We start from the raw sequence: 17,464 nt of genomic DNA, 5'->3' as shown, positions 1-17,464 counted from the left end.
TACTCTACGGCCACTCACGTTGCTTCAAATGGCATTATTTCGCTCTATAATGGCTGAGTAACATTCCTGTGTGAGTGTGTGTGTGTACATCTTCTTTATCCATTCATCTGTGGATGGACATTTAGGTTGCTTCCATGTCCTGGCTATTGTAAATAGCACTGCAGGGAACACTGGGGTACATGTATCTTTTCGAATTATATTTTTCTCCGGATATATGCTCAGGAGTGGCATTACAGGATCGTACGGTAAGGAACATCCATCAGTTAAGTTCAGTCACTCAGTTGTGTCCAACTCTTTGCAACCCCATGGACTGCAGCATGCCAGGCCTCCCTGTCCATCACCAACTCCGGAGTTAACTCAGACTTATGTCCATTGAGTCAGTGGTGCCATCCAACCATCTCATCCTCTCTTGTCCCCTTCTCCTCCTGCCTGCAATCTTTCTCAGCATCAGGGTCTTTTCAGATGAGTCAGTAGTTCACATCAGGTAGCCAAAGTATTGGAGTTTCAGCTTCAGCATCAGTCCTTCCAATGAATATTCAGGACGGATTTCCTTTAGGATGGACTGGTTGGATCTCCTTGCAGTCCAACAGACTCTAAAGACTCCTCAAGACTCCCCCAACACCAGAGTTCAAAAGCATCAATTCTTCGGCACTCAGCTTTCTTTATAGTCCAACTCTCACATCCATACATGACTACTGGAAAAACCATAGCCTTGACTAGACGGACCTTTGTTGGCAAAGTAATGTCTCTGTTTTTAATATGCTGTCTGGGTTGGTCATAGCTTTTCTTCCAAGGAGTAAGCGTCTTTTAATTTCATGGCTGCAGTCACCATCTGCAGTGATTTTGGAGCCCAGAAAAATAAACTCAGCCACTGTTGCCCTGTCTATTTGCCATGAAGTGATGGGACCAGACGCTGTGGTCTTTGTTTCCTCAATGTTGAGTTTTAAGCCAACTTTTTCACTCTCCTCTTTCACTTTCATCAAGAGGCTATTTCATTCTTCACTTTCTGCCATAAGGGTGGTGTCATCTGCATATCTGAGATTATTGATACTTCTCTCAGCAATCTTGATTCCAGCTTGTGCTTCATCGAGCCCAGCATTTCTCATGATGTATTCTGCATATAAGTTAAATAAGCAGGGTGACCATATACAGCCTTGACGTACTCCTTTTCCTATTTGGAACCAGTCTGTTGTTCCATGTCCAGTCTAACTGTTGCTTCCTGACCTGCATACAGATTTCTCAAGAGGCAGGTCAGGTGGTCTGGTATTCCCATCTCTTGAAGAATTTTCCACAGTTTATTGTGATCCACACATTCAAAGGCTTTGGCATAGTCAATAAAGCAGAAATAGATGTTTTTCTGGAATTCTCTTGCTTTTTCCATGATCCAGTGGATGTTGGCAATTTGATCTCTGGTCCCTCTGCCTTTTTTAAAACCAGCTTGAACATCAGGAAGTTCACAGTTCACATATTGCTGAAGCCTGGCTTGGAGAATTTTGAGCATTACTTTACTAGCGTGTGAGATGAGTACAATTGTGCGGTAGTTTAAGCATTCTTTGGCATTGCCTTTCTTTGGGATTGGAATGAAAACTGACCTTTTCCAGTCCTGTGGCCACTGCTGAGTTTTCCAGATTTGCTGGCATATTGAGTGCAGCACTTTCACAGCATCATCTTTCAAGATTTGAAAGAACTCAACTGGAATTCCATCACCTCCACTAGTGATTCATAGTGATGCTTTCTAAGGCCCACTTGACTTCACATTCCAGGATGTCTGGCTCTAGGTCAGTGATCATACCATCGTGATTATCTTGGTCATGAAGATCTTTTTAGTACAGTTCTGTGTATTCTTGCCACCTCTTCTTATCTTCTGCTTCTGTTAGGTCCATAGCATTTCTGTCCTTTATCGAGCCCATTTTTGCATGAAATGTTCCCTTGGTATCTCTAATTTTGTTGAAGAGATCTCTAGTCTTTCCCATTCTGTTGTTTTCCTCTGTTTCTTTGCATTGATTGCTGAGGAAGGCTTTCTTATCTCTCCTTGCTATTCTTTGGAACTCTGCATTCAGATGCTTTTATCTTTCCTTTACTCCTTTGCTTTTCGCCTCTCTTCTTTTCACAGCTATTTGTAAGGCCTCCCCAGCCAGCCATTTTGCTTTTTTGTATTTCTTTTCCATGGGGATGGTCTTGATCCCCGTCTCCTGTACAATGTGACGAACCTCCGTCCTTAGTTCATCAGGCACTTTATCAGATCTAGTCCCTTAAATCTATTTCTCACTTCCACTGAATAATCATAAGGGATTTTATTTCGGTCATACCTGAATTGTCTAGTGGTTTTCCCCACTTTCTTCAATTTAAGTCTGAATTTGGCAATAAGGAGTTCATGATCTGAGCCACAGTTAGCTCCCGGTCTTGTTTTTGCTGACTGTATAGAGTTTCTCCATCTTTGGCTGCAAAGAATATAATCAATCTGATTTCAGTGTTGACCATCTGGTGATGTCCATGTGTAGAGTCTTCTTGTGTTGTTGGAAGAGGGTGTTTGCTATGACCAGTGTGTTCTCTTGGCAAAACTCTTATTAGCCTTTGCCCTGCTTCATTCCGTATTCCAAGGCCAAATTTGCCTGTTACTCCAGGTGTTTCTTGACTTCCTACTTTTGCATTCCAGTCCCCTATAATGAAAAGGACTTTTCTGGGTGTTAGTTCTAAAAGGTCTTGTCGGTCGTCATAGAACCGTTCAACTTTAGCTTCCTCAGTGTTACTGGTTGGGGCATCGGCTTGGATTACCATGATATTGAATGGTTTGCCTTGGAAACAAAGAGAGATCATTCTTTTGTTTTTGAGATTGCATCCAAGTACTGCATTTTGGACTCTTTTGTTGACTATGCTGGCTACTCCATTTCTTCTAAGGGATTCCTGCCCACAGTAGATATAATGGTCATCTGAGTTAAAGTCACCCTTTCCAGTCCACTTTAGTTCGCTGATTCCTAGAAGGTCGACGTTCACTCTTGCCATCTCGTTTGATCACTTCCAATTTGCCTTGATTCATGGACCTGACATTCCAGGTTCCTATGCAGTATTGCTCTTTACAGCATCGGACCTTGCTTCTATCACCAGTCACATCCACAGCTGGGTATTCTTTTTGCTTTGGGTCCATCCCTTCATTCTTTCTGGAGTTATTTCTCCACTCATCTCCAGTAGCATATTGGGCACCTACTGACCTAGGGAGTTTCTCTTTCAGTATCCTTTTTTTTTTTTTTTGCCTTTTCATACTGTTCATGGGGTTCCCAAGGCAAGAATACTGCAGTGGTTTGGCCATTCCCTTCTCCAGTGGACCACATTCTGTCAGACCTCTCCACCATGACCTGCCCATCTTGGGTTGCCCCACGGGCATGGCTTAGTTTCATTGAGTTAGACAAGGCTGTGGTCCGTGTGGTCAGATTGGCTAGTTTTCTGTGATTATGGTTTCAGTGTGTCTGCCCTCTGATGCCCTCTCGCAACACCTACCGTCTTACTTGGGTTTCTCTTACCTTGGACATGGGGCATCTCTTCACGGCTGCTCCAGCAAAGCGCAGCCGCTGCTCCTTACCCTGGACATGGGGTTGCTCCTCTTGGCCACCACCCCTGACCTTGAACGTGGAGTAGCTCCTCTCAGCCCTCCTGCACCCATGCAGCCACCTCTCCTTGGACGTGGGCTTGCTCCTCTCCACCGCCGCCCCTGACCTCGGGAGTTGGGTAGCTCCTCTCAGCCGCCGCCCCTGACCTCGGGCATGGGGTTGCTTCTCTCAGCCGCCGCCCGAATTTGGGCGAGGGGTAGCTCCTCTTGGTCACGCTTCTGTGCAGTCCGTTGCAGCCGGCGCTGTAAATGCACCCTGGCTCTGCTTCGGGAAGCGGGCAGAGGGAGGGAGGTAGGCAGGCCCTCCACTCGTCTTGGGGGCTTTTTGGCTCCCACGTGCTCTGGAGGGGGCAGACGAGGTTGCCAAGGGCATCTTGGTCAGGTGTGTTTGAGCCCCTGCGAAACGCACGTGCCATTAACCCCACCACAGAGCTGCCAGAACTTACATAGGACTGGGGCAACAGACTCTTGGTGGGCACAAACAGAACCTGGTACTCACCAGGATCCAGGAGAAAGGAGCAGTTACCCCCATGACGAGAGACTGACCCAGACTTGCCCATGAGTGTCCAGGAGTCTCTGGCGGAGGCGTGGATCAGGGGTGGCTTGCTGCAGGATTGGGGGCACTGAGTGTAGCAGTCTATGCATGGGACCTTTTGAAGGAGGTCGCCATTATCTTCATTACCTCCAGCAGTTTCAGATCAGATCAGATCAGTTGCTCAGTCGTGTCTAACTCTTTGCGACACCATGAATTGCAGCACACCAGGCCTCCCTGTCCATCACAAACTCCCGGAGTTCACTCAGACTCACGTCCATCGAGTCAGTGATGCCATCCAGCCATGTCATCCTCTGTCTTCCCCTTCTCCTGCCCCCAATCCCTCTCAGCATCAGAGTCTTTTCCACTGAGTCAACTCTTTGCATGAGGTAGCCAAAGTACTGGAGTTTCAGCTTTAGCATCATTCCTTCCAAAGAAATCCCAGGGCTGATCTCCTTCAGAATGGACTGGTTGGATCTCCTTGCAGTCCAAGGGACTCTCAAGAGTCTTCTCCAGCACCACAGTTCAAAAGCATCAATTCTTCGGTGCTCAGCCTTCTTCACAGTCCAACTCTCACATCCATACATGACCACAGGAAAAACCGTAGCCTTGACTAGACGAACCTTTGTTGGCAAAGTAATGTCTCTGCTTTTGAATATGCTATCTAGGTTGGTCATAACTTTCCTTCCAAGGAGTAAGCGTCTTTTAATTTCGTGGCTGCAGTCACCATCTGCAGTGATTTTGGAGCCCAAAAAAATAAAGTCTGTTTCCACGGTTTCCCCATCTATTTCCCATGAAGTGACAGGACCGGATGCCATGATCTTCGTTTTCTGAATGTTGAGCTTTAAGCAAACTTTTTCACTCTCCACTTTCACTTTCATCAAGAGGCTTTTGAGTTCCTCTTCACTTTCTGCCATAAGGGTGGTATCATCTGCATATCTGAGGTTATTGATATTTCTCCCGGCAATCTTGATTCCAGCTTGTGTTTCTTCCAGTCCAGCATTTCTCATGATGTACTCTGCATATAAGTTAAATAAATAGGGTGACAATATACAGCCTTGACGTACTCCTTTTCCTATTTGGAACCAGTCTGTTGTTCCATGTCCAGTTCTAACTGTTGCTTCCTGACCTGCATACAAATTTCTCAAGAGGCAGATCAGGTGGTCTGGTATTCCCATCTCTTGAAGAATTTTCCACAGTTTATTGTGATCCACACAGTCAAAGGCTTTGGCATAGTCAATAAAGCAGAAATAGATGTTTCTCTGGAACTCTCTTGCTTTTTCCATGATCCAGCGGATGTTGGAAATTTGATCTCTGGTCCCTCTGCCTTTTCTAAAACCAGCTTGAACATCAGGAAGTTCACGGTTCACATATTGCTGAAGCCTGGCTTGGAGAATTTTGAGCATTACTTTACTAGCATGTGAGATGAGTACAATTGTGTGGTAGTTTGAGCATTCTTTGGCATTGCCTTTCTTTGAGATTGGAATGAAAACTGACCTTTTCCAGTCCTGTGGCCACTGCTGAGTTTTCCAGATTTGCTGGCATATTGAGTGTAGCACTTTCACAGCAGCATCTTTCAGGATTTGGAATAGCTCAACTGAAATTCCAGCACCTCCACTAGCTTTGTTCATAGTGATAAATTCTAAGGCCCACTTGACTTCACATTCCAGGATGTCTGGCTCTAGGTCAGTGATCACACCATGGTGATTATCTGGGTTGTGAAGATCTTTTTTGTACAGTTCTTCTGTGTATTCTTGGCATCTCTTCTTAATATCTTCTGCTTCTGTTAGGTCCATACCATTTCTGTCCTTTATTGAACCCATCTTTGCATGAAATGTTCCTTTGGTATCTCTGATTTTCTTGAAGAGATCCCTAGTCTTTCCCATTCTGTTGTTTTCCTCTATTTCTTTGCATTGATCGCTGAAGAAGGCTTTCTTATCTCTTCTTGCTATTCTTTGGAACTCTGCATTCAGATGTTTGTATCTTTCCTTTTCTCCTTTGCTTTTCACAGCTATTTGTAAGGCCTCCCCAGACAGCCATTTTGCTTTTTTGCATTTCTTTTCTATGGGAATGGTCTTGATCCCTGTCTCCTGTACAATGTCACGAACCTCATTCCATAGTTCATCAGGCACTCTATCTATCAGATCTAGGCCCTTAAATCTATTTCTCACTTCCACTATATAATCATAAGGGATTTGATTTAGGTCATACCTTAATGGTCTAGTGGTTTTCCCTACTTTCTTCAATTTGAGTCTGAATTTAGCAATGAGTTCATGGTCTGAGCCACAGTCAGCTCCTGGTCTTGTTTTTGCTGACTGTAGTATAGAGCTTCTCCATCTTTGGCTGCAAAGAATATAATCATTCTGATTTCGGTGTTGACCATCTGGTGATGTCCATGTGTAGAGTCTTCTCTTGTGTTGTTGGAAGAGGGTGTTTGTTATGACCAGTGCATTTCTTGGCAAACTCTTTGCCCTGCTTCATTCCGTATTCCAAGGCCAAATTTGCCTGTTAATCCAGGTGTCTCTTGACTTCCTACTTTTGCATTCCAGTCCCCTATAATGAAAAGGACATCTTTTTTGGGTGTAAGTTCTAAAAGGTCTTGTAGGTCTTCATAGAACCGTTCAACTTCAGCTTCTTCAGCGTTACTGGTTGGGGCATAAACTTGGATTACTGTGATATTGAATGGTTTGCCTTGGAAATGGACAGAGATCATTCTTTTGTTTTTGAGATTGCATCCAAGTACTGCATTTCGGACTCTTTTGTTAACCATGATGGCCACTCCATTTCTTCTGAGGGATTCCTGCCCGCAGTAGTAGATATAATGGTCATCTGAGTTAAATTCACCCATTCCTGTCCATTTGAGTTTGCTGATTCCTAGAATGTCGACATTCACTCTTGCCATCTCCTGTTTGACCACTTCCAATTTGCCTTGATTCATGGACCTGACATTCCAAGTTCCTATGTAATATTGCTCTTTACAGCATCGGACCTTGCTTCTATCACCAGTCACATCCACAGCTGGGTATTCTTTTTGCTTTGGGTCCATCCCTTCATTCTTTCTGGAGTTATTTCTCCACTCATCTCCAGTAGCATATTGGGCACCTACTGACCTGGGGAGTTTCTCTTTCAGTATCCTGTCATTTTGCCTTTTCATACTGTTCATGGGGTTCTCAAAGCAAGAATACTGCAGTGGTTTGCCATTCCCTTCTCCAGTGGACCACATTCTGTCAGATCTCTCCACCATGACCCGCCCGTCTTGGGTTGCCCCACGGGCATGGCTTAGTTTCATTGAGTTAGACAAGGCTGTGGTCCTAGTGTGATTAGATTGACTAGTTTTCTGTGAGTATGGTTTCAGCGTGTTTGCCCTCTGATGCCCTCTTGCAACACCTACCGTCTTACTTGGGTTTCTCTTACCTTGGGCATGGGGTATCTCTTCACGGCTGCTCCAGCAAAGCACAGCCATTGCTCCTTACCTTGGACGAGGGGTATCTCCTCACCACTGCCCTTCCTGACCTTCAATGTGGGAGTTTGGCCCAGCAGTTTGGCCCCAGGTAAATAATAGGGAGGGAACACAGCCCCACCCATCAACAGAAAATTGGATTAAAAATTTACTGAGCATGGCCCCGCCCACCAGAACACCCACTTTCCCCTCAGTCAGTCTTTCCCATCAGGAAGCTTCCATAAGCCTTCTTATCCTTTTCCGTCAGAGGACAGACAGACTGAAAACCACAATCACAGAAAACCAGTCTGGTCACATGGACCACAGCCTTGTCTAACCCAATGAAACTTATGAGCCATGCCGTGTAGGGCCACCCAAGATGGACGGGTCATGGTAGAAAGTTCTGACAAAACGTGGTCCACTGGAGAAAGGGAATGGCAAACCACTTCAGTATTCTTGCTTTGAGAACCCCATGAACAGCAATGAAAAGGAACCTCCGTAGTTCTCCATAGCAGCTCCACCAATTGCATTCCCACCAGCAGTGTAGAAGGGTTCTTTTCTCCACATCCTTACCAGCATTTGTTATTTGTAGACTTTTTGACATTATACTATTCTGACTGGTGTGAGTTGATACCTCATTTTAGTTTTGATTTGCATTTCTCTTAATTAGTGATGTTGAGAATCTTTTTGTGTGCCTTTTGGCCATCTGTTCATCTTCTTTGGAGAAATGTCTATTTAGGTCTTCTGCCTGTTTTTTAGATTTTTAAAAAAATATCGAGCGTTGGTATATTCTGGAAATTAATCCCTTGTTGGCTGCATTGTCTGCAAATCCTTTCTCCCATTCTTTGTCTTTTTATGGTTTCCTTTGCAGTGCAAAAGCCATTAAGTTTAATTAGGTTGTGTTTATTTTCATTACTTTAGAGATCCAAAAAGGTCTTGCTGCAATTTATCAAAGAGTGTTCTGCTATGTTTTCCTCTAGAAATTTTATAGTATTCAGTCTTACATATAGGTCTTTAGTCCATTTTGAGTTTTATTTTTGTATAACCATGTTAGAGAATGTTTTCATTCTTTCACATGTAGCTGTCTGGTTTTCTCAGCACCATTTGAAGAGACTGCCATGTCCATTGTATATTCTTGCCTCCTTTGTTGATTACTTGGCCATAAGTGCACGGGTTTATTTCTTTGCTTTCCATCCTATTCCATTGATCTAGATTTCTGTTTTTGTGCCAGCACCATAGTTTTAATTACTGTAGCCTATGCAGCTCTTCTCATTCAGGTGATTTTGAGATGATGTTGTATGTAGTTTGTTGCTTTTTGTGGCTACAAAGTATTGTGAATACAGTGTTTCCACTTGCAACTTTTATGAATGTTATCAAGTCTGTGTGGACATTTTTCTTTCTCTTGGGTAAAAATCATTTTTACTTTTGAGTAAAAATTCTACTCCATTGGCGTAGAATTGCTGGGTTGGAGATATATCATGGGACGGGTACAGACCTTTCTCCAAAGTGGATGGACCATTTTACACCCCCAGTGATGGATGACAATTCTGTTTGCTTCTTGTTCTTGCCGACATTTGGAGTTGTGTCTGATTTTAGCCATTCTGATGTGTACCTGATGTGTCCCAAGTGGTACTTCTTTGTGGTTTTACTTTGCATTTCCCTGATGATAAGACAATGGGCATGTTTTCATGTGCTTACTGGCCATTCATATGTGGCCAGTATATATGGCCATATATCTTTGTGAGGTATCCAAATTTTTTGCCTTTTTTTTTTTTTTCAGTTGGGTTGTGTATGTTGTTGTTTGGGTTATTCTTACAGGAAAACTCGAACTTTTTCACCAACCCAATAGTTTTCATCACTGAGTTGTAGTTGTTTTTTTTAATAGTTTCTGGATATGTCCTTTGTCAGATGTATTTTGTGAATCTATTCTTCTAGAATATATTCTCAATCTGTAGATTTTTGTTTTCTTTATGGCATAATGGGAAGTTCTCAATCCTGTCTTCTAACAATTTTTGTAAGATTGGATTTATTAGAATCCACTGGTGAAATCATCTGAGCCAGCAGTTTGCTTAAAGGGTAGCTTTTGATTTATAGATTCAATTTCTTTGACAGGCCTTAAGGCTTCACATTTCATCTTGTTTCAGTTTTGGTCTGTTGCATCCAAGTTGCCAGTTTTATTGTCATAAAATTCCTTGTAACATTCCTTTCTCTTTTTCATGTCTTGTAGTCTCTTTATAATGCTATCCCATCTTCCATTCTTGATACTGGTAATTTCTCTCTTTTTTATCAGTTTAGCAGGGATTTGTCAACTTTCTGCCATATGCATTTTTTTGGTAAAACTTTTGGCTTTTTATTCTTTAATAATTCCTGAAATGGGTTTATTTTGCTTTGTTTTTAGCTTAAGGTAGAAACCTTTATCAACAATTGTTTGCTACGATAGAACCATTTACAGCTGTAAGTTTCCTTATAAGCATAGTTCCTAGCTGAACCCTGCAAATTTTGTTTTCATTATTCAGTTCAAACTAGTTTCTCTTTGATTTCTTCCTTATGAGTTATTCCAAGCATATGTTTAATTTCCAAATATGTTGTTTTCTGTAATAGTTATGTTCCTTTTAATTTCTAATGTAATTACACTGTGTATTGAGAACATATTCTGTAAATTTCAACCTGTTGACTTTTGAGACTTGTTTTCTGGCCCAGCATTTGGTCTGTCTTGCTAAACGTACTGTGTGTACTTGCAAAGAATGCGTTTTCTATACTTCTTGCTTATAGTGTTTAATTAGGTCAAGCTAGCCAATATGTTATTTTACACTTGTCTATCAAATGCTAAAAGAAAAATCGCTAACATGCAAGTATATGGATTTCATTCTGTCAATTTTTACTTAATGTCTTGTGAAGTAACGTTAGGTACATACATGTTTATGATTGTTTTTCTACTGAACTGACTTTTTATCATTATGAAATGCCCCTATTTCTGGTAACACCCCTGACTTTGAACTCTACTTTATCTGACATTAATATAGTATGAGGTTTTTTTTTTTTTTTATCATTCTCTGCTTTTTAACTGTTTAGCCTAGTTACATTTTATTGATATGACTAGATTGAGTTTGCTATTTGTTTTCTCTTTGTTCCGTTTTTTCCCCCCTTCTCTACTGTCTTTTGAGCTATGCTTCTTTCAAATGGCTGCTCTAAGGATTGTAATATATACAGCGTTAACTTTTTACAAACTATTTAGAATTAGTTTTGTATCACATTGTGTAAAATATAAAAATCTTTATGACATTATATATGAGGCTTAATATATATAATTTTTACTTGGAATAGTTAGGTATTTTTAAAAAATTAAACCAAGGAAGTATTTTATATTTACCTACTGGTTACTATTTGTTGTCTGTGGGAGGACTGGTCCATTGTGAACCATTCAACTATCAGACAATGGTGATTTTTTTCCTTAAGAACAAAATAATCATCGTAATCATACACTCCAGACTTCTACCTTGTTTTGTACTAACATTATTCAGTAAGAAGGGCACTTTTCCCACTGCTAGTTCGTTCTTGCCTCTAATCTGAGCCATCTAAAACCATGTCTATATCTGTGCTTGTGTATGTAGCCTCATTTTTCTAACTGATGACATGAGTAACAACCATACTAGAAATCAGAATAGCTCCTTTCTTAACAGAGAAACTAGAAATCCAGAAGCCCCAAGACTGGGCCAATACAAGGTTCTTCCAGAAACATTTTATTGTGATCCTTTATACATTAATAACAACTTTTCCCAAAGGGATGATACATAATCTTTATTCTGAAAAGGATATATAGATAATGTATTACTAGCATCTGGTCAGTGGTATCACTGAATGTCTAAAACCTCCTCAGTTAAGAAGCTCCTGTTTTTTCCCCCCAATCCTTGGTGCTGATACCAGACCAGCCCTTTCTCCCTTTTCATACTGACATGATCTGGCTCTGCACTCTGACCTTGCTCAAGAACAAGCTATAGGGACTTTTTCTGGATTCTTCTGGGCAAGTGCAGCTGGGATACTCAATAGACTGGGCCACAATTTAAAGAGCTTTTTTTTCATCTTCTGAATTTCTACTATTAGAACTGGATTATTAATTCAAGATTTGTGTTTGCCTTGGTGGCCAATGTACCTACCAAGAATCACCTCAGCTAAGCCAAGACTTTGTCATGACAGCAGAGGTCTGTCTCAGACTTTTCTTCCACAAAGGGCTCAGTCAGCAGGAGGTAAGTCCTCTCCTAGCTCACGGGGCAGCCAGGGGCTGTGAAGGCTTCTGGCTCCTGGTGATCATCAACACGTTCTCGTACGTGCCGGCCTCCATGCTGCCTGTGTCATGGGACCTTCCCTAATCTGGTGGGTCCTCGCCAAAGCAAGCCCAGCTCTGGGGTCATCCTACACCTACTTTTCTCTGGTTTGTGCTGATGCTTCCGTGGGTTGTGCTTCCACAGTGGGCTCTGGCTCCAGAGGAAGGGATGGTGGCTTTGTGAGCTGGGATGTTCCTCCAGCACCTAGTAACAAAACAAACAGCGTGAATTCTCAGTAGCCTGGTTCCAGAAGAAATCAAAAAGAAGTTAAAATCAAAAATCAAGAAGATTTTTCTTCTTGAAGCTTATTTTCTGGGATTAGTAGGACTGTGGCGTATCTGTGCAGCTGTGAAGGAAGACCATAACTTGATAAAGTCAGTCAGGTGTGCCTTCACTGACCTTATAAAAGAAATCATTCATTACCTGTGCCATGCTGACTCGTGATAAGGCAGTGAAAATTAAACAGACTACATAACAAAGGTACCATAATGTATTTCTAAACCTGCATATCGTGAATACCCAGTGTCTTGACCATCCAACTAAGTCTGCCAATAGCTGGGAACTTTTACACAAATGGCCTTAAGAAAATAAGTGACAGTTTGGACACCCTTGGGCTTTTCTCCCCTTCTGGGCAGTACTACACTGGACGTGTTATGAGTCTGAAAAGCGCAAGCCTCACTCAAAGCTGTAATCTCTTTGCAGGCACATGTGGCTGTCGCCATGGGTCTCCATAGCTGTGTGTAGCTTCCCACCTGAGGAGAGCTTCCTGCATGTGGCTGCTGAAGACATTGCCTGTCCTAGGGCTTGATTAGAGCCCAGAGGCTGCTGGAAACCGGCAGCTTTACTGGTTGAAGCAGTCTGGTGCTTTGATTTGGGATCTTTAACTGGTTTGGTCCAGACCAGTGCCTCCCCGACTTGTAGAGCGGCTCCCAGCTTCTGGGCTACCTCCACCATCTTGTGTCCATGCGGGAAGGAAGCAAAAAAAAAAAGTCACAGGTATGACAAGCAGAGACAAGCCTCATCTGAGGCCTTTAGCAGGCAGGCAAGGTTAGCTGACATAGTGTCTGCTACCGTTTGAGGGAGGAAGTACTGATTGCAAAGAAATGGTTCTTAAACAGCAAAGAACACACTGTCTTGTGTGGATGGCATGGAAGTTCTTTAAAGGCTCTAAAAACCCAACAATTTAAGTTTGGTGCATTAATGGACTAAATTCCTGCCTTTTCTATGTGGGGAGAAGTGGGAGGAAGCTACAAAGACACACAGATCTCAACTCAAATGAGTTATATTACCAATAATAGATACAACTCAGTAAGCCTGAATTTCCTCTTACTATTTTCTTTTAGGAAAAGTTTTTTCTCAAGCTGTCCTTAATTTAAGAATTCATGCTGCTAGGAACATCAAAGCCAAAACAGGTGTAAACATACATTATATCTGGATTATTTGGGCTTGATTCAAAAGTCTCCTGACAGCTTGCTTAATGACTCTTGGATTTAAGACTTACCTCCGGATCAAATTCCAGAGAGCTACTGTACTTGAGTAGGTTGACTTTCTTCTCCATCTCCTGATACTGGGCCAGGGCGTCCCTCTTCTCGCCCTGGTTATACAGCAGCACAGCATAGTTCAGGTTTACTAAAGGGTTACACCTGCACAGACAGACAGGGACTCTATGGAGCTGGGGCTTTGCAACAAATGGCCATTTAGAATAGATCCTTATCATTCTACAGAAACAGAACTAGTGCAATAGAGAGCTCCCCATTCCACAGCAAGGTCTCGCAGAGCCAGCGCCGGGTCCTGCTGGGCCCTTGTGCTCAGGGGCCACGTCCTTCCACACACAGACCTGATGTGCACAAAGGCACATGAGAGCAAGCACCGGGGCCCTGGCGCCACCTCATGGCTTTGCAGAGTCTAGCCCCCCGACACCATCCTCAGCAGGGCAGCTTACTTATCAAGGCGGACTGCTTCTTCATAGGCTCTCTTGGCATTCTCTGAATCCTCCAGATTGGTCAGAGCCACTGCAACAGAGAGAGTGAATGTTATGGCTGAAGAGGCCCCAGCATGAAAACACAGGACATGTTTCCAGACTGCAGTTCATTCAGCCCCCACATGTAACTCTTACTGCACCCTCTCAGCTCCTAGCACCACCGTCTGCTCAGCCACTCAGCTTGGATTCCTAGTGTCATCTTCAACAGCCTCCTCTCCAGTTAATCCATCGCCAGGTTCCATGCATTCCTTTTTTAGTGTCTTTAGTGACACTGCCCTGGCTTTAGTTATGTCAGGCTTTCCATTTTGTTCCCTGGGGACACTGTCCCACCTGCCTCCATCTACCTGCCACAGTGCTGCCAGGATCTCGTTAACAGATCTGACCGCGTCACTGTCCTACTCAAGAATCCTCACTGCTTTAGCAACAGAATACTCTCCCTTTTTAAATCAGTATTTTCTGGAAGCTTGATCTATAAACCAGACAATAACAGAGCTGCCCTGGAAGCCCACTCCACTTCCCCCACAACCATTCATCTACTTTCTCCAGACACTAGAGGAGATCCAGGAATACAGTTGGGAAACAGAACCTCTGAGATTGAGCATAGTCCCTGTGCTGCACTCACAGCCCTCCATACTGACCCATCTCCTACTATGCTCGCTCTACCACACTATCGCCACTACCTGCTGGGTGCAGCCTGCACATTCATGGCTGCATGCCTTTCCTCAGGGGCTTCTCAGCCATTCTGTGCCACTGAATTGCAGTTTATCTTTCAAAACTCAGTGTGAAGACCATCTCTACTGTGTTACAGAATTGCTGCTTATGCCCTACAGTACAGTAATTTGCTTACAATCCTGTATCCCTTTATGACTGGGCTATCTTTGTATTCAGACGGCCCCCAAATAACCACCACTCGATTTACTTATATAGAACCCCACAGTAATGACCAAAAAAAAAAAAAAAACCACCTGAAAACTGTCAGTGAGAACATGGAAACTGCTCTTAGATTAAACATGTAGTGAATTTAGTATAAGGAGAAATATCCCCCGGTTACACTAACAATAAAAGACATGTAATGACAGCAAAACCAAGTTAACGTTCACTGATTATCTAATCATGTAATCCTCTCATCAACCCTATGAGATACAGCTAAGGGTAAGTACTAGAGGCAGGATCTTAACACCTGATGATACCTAAAGCCTACGATCTTAACACTTAATGATAACTAAGAACATGGTTGGACTCAATATATGAACTGTCAAGCCAAGGGAACACCACTGTTAAAAGATGAACTACATATGAACCTTATTTAACCTGCTGGCCTCTGAGTGAAATGCCCCCGAGTGAGAAGCAACCAGGTGCTCTGTCCTCTTTCTGTTTCGTTTTCTTCAGACTCGAGGACAGTCATCCAGATACCTATGGGATCTGCAAGGGAATGGCTTCTGTGGGATATTTAACTACTGGCCTGCCATGATTCTAATTCCGTTTTCCCTCACTACAGACTGCAGAGGGCTGCTCCACATAAATGTCTCTTACCAGCCAAGAGCATGTAGAGCTCCCCCATCTTCGGCTGGAAGTTGATGGCTGCGCTGAGGAAATGGAAAGCGGAAGCGTACTGCTGCATAGTCAAGTGGACAAGGCCCAAATTATAGAGAATCTTCCAATCTAAAGGCGCCAGGTAGTTGGCTCGTTTCAGGCAGCTGATGGCCTGGAGGAGGGAGGGGGCACTCAGTGAGGTCTGGGGCAAGCTCAGCAGACCCAGTAACTATGAAGGCAAAAGGAGAAGACACTCACTGCCACATATTTCTTCTTGCCAAAGAAGCACATTCCGATGTTATTCCAGAGTGGAGGGCTTTCTATAACAGCACACGCTACAACTTTGTATTTGGTGAGGGCAACATCCAAGTCCCCGTGGGTCTGCATCATGCTGCCTGCTGCCAAGATGGCCTGAAAACATGGAAAGTTTGTAATTTAGTCACTACCAAAAGGCTGTCGGAGTGAAGTACGCCTTCCTGAATCTAGATACTCAGTAGGCCCATCAACACTGGTGGGACTGAAAAGCATCTTCCAGGGACCTATCCATCCACAGCTGCTGGAACAAACACTCAAGAGGAACACTCTCACGCCCCACACTATGGCTCTTTGCTGTAATAAAGAAAAGTCTCTGACTACCTAGCTCTTTCGTTCCTACTTGTAGCCAGGAAGTCACTACCTTAGAGTATCAGGGTCCTTTAAGTAAAAACCACCTTTAGCCCTGCAGCCCCTGCCTGGTAGACACCAAGAGCTCTAGACGACTCAAGTGCACCTGTTGCTGGCCTCTAAAAATGCAGCTCCTTCTGCCACCGGGCAGATGGTGAGTCAGCTTTAGACTTCCTCAGTCCAGCTTTCCATGTCTCTCAGGCAGGCTAATATGACTTCCAAGAAAGGACTGAGTCTTTACCCTTAACAACAAGCCTGTTTTGCTGCAGCTTCCTCAATGACTCATCCACACAATGATCGTCTCATCCCAAAGTCATAACTGGACAAGAGTTGTCGTCTCGGGCTCATCAGGAAGCTGCAGGTCATTTCAGCATGTGGAGGCTCTGCTACTTTCCTAAGTAACACATACAACTTCGCCACCACTGCAGTTCTGCTGTCTAAGTTACAGGCCCATTATGACAGATGTGCTCTTTAAGAAGATAAGCAGCAGAGCACTGACAATAAGTACTTTCTTGGATATTTGAAATGCATTCTAGGGCTAGATCACCTCAAGGAGCAGTGGGACCACCTGTGTGTGAAGGTGCTGGGGTTTTGACAGCCAGCAATACCTTGTAGTTGGTAGGGTCGTAAGTTAGTGTATTTCCAAGATGTTCAAATGCCTTCTGGTAAATGCCGAGCTTAGAAAAAAGCAAACCAGAGAATTACATCAGGGGAGATGGCGTTAGGGAGTCTGGCCAACCACACCCTCAACAGATACACCCTGACTTTTCTGGGTTCTTCTGACAAAAGCTATAGATACCAAATTTTAAAAAAAGGAAACTAAGGGCCCCACATTTCTTTTCCCTCCTACTTCATTGATTTGTTCCCTAATAAGGTCAAAGTAGCTATCTGCCAGGAACCATCTTTGCCACACTGATGCTGCCACACACTGAGGACTCTTGGCAGGAAGCAGGCTGGTGAGCCTCCTCTCCCCTGGGGCCAAACTCCCAAGCCAAAGCCCAGGAAGGCCCAGGGTTAAGCTCCTTAGAGAAAAGTGAAACAAACAAGGACACGACAGAGGCAGAGCTGGAGGCAGGATTTTATCCTAGACAGTGCTTTGCCTTCTCTAACCCTAACCTGGCTGGGAAGAAGGAACAACAGAAACGGCCTTTGCCCCAAAGCCCTAATACCACCACAGTACTTCCACCACAAAATGCCAGTCTCCCTGACCACAAGTTGTTTCTCATACATGTTCTTTCTTTGGTTGGGTAAGAACTAGGCTCAAACAGGTGTATTTGCTTCTGATTTGCATGCTGAAAATTAAGTTCATTCCTTTAGCAGACAAAGGGTATCAAGTGCAGAGTAAAGTTTATGTGCTGCTTATGACCTTTAGTAAATTGTGTTAAAGTAA

General features: G+C 43.4%; 1 protein-coding gene across 4 annotated transcripts in view; it reads right to left on the bottom strand.

Annotated features, from left to right (window-relative positions):
• Positions 1 to 11,299: 11,299 nt before the first annotated feature.
• BBS4 (Bardet-Biedl syndrome 4) overlaps positions 11,300 to 17,464 on the bottom strand; it is a 46,170-nt gene continuing 40,005 nt past the window's right edge. For all 4 annotated transcript variants that reach the window (XM_019968238.2, XM_019968239.2, XM_070797038.1 and 1 more), the window contains 7 exons: positions 16,683 to 16,751; positions 15,670 to 15,822; positions 15,412 to 15,583; positions 13,840 to 13,909; positions 13,399 to 13,540; positions 12,650 to 12,851; positions 11,300 to 12,101 (listed from right to left, as the gene is read on the bottom strand). In XM_019968238.2, coding sequence (XP_019823797.2) covers positions 11,992 to 12,101; positions 12,650 to 12,851; positions 13,399 to 13,540; positions 13,840 to 13,909; positions 15,412 to 15,583; positions 15,670 to 15,822; positions 16,683 to 16,751 — 918 coding nt within the window. In that variant the 3' untranslated portion in view covers positions 11,300 to 11,991. The remainder of the gene's footprint in view (positions 12,102 to 12,649; positions 12,852 to 13,398; positions 13,541 to 13,839; positions 13,910 to 15,411; positions 15,584 to 15,669; positions 15,823 to 16,682; positions 16,752 to 17,464) is intronic.

This window comes from Bos indicus, chromosome 10, assembly GCF_029378745.1.
Source record: "Bos indicus isolate NIAB-ARS_2022 breed Sahiwal x Tharparkar chromosome 10, NIAB-ARS_B.indTharparkar_mat_pri_1.0, whole genome shotgun sequence".
In the NCBI taxonomy this organism is placed as follows: Eukaryota; Metazoa; Chordata; class Mammalia; order Artiodactyla; family Bovidae; genus Bos; species Bos indicus.
Note: the sequence above shows the minus strand (reverse complement) of the source record. Positions and strands in the feature narration are given on the sequence as shown.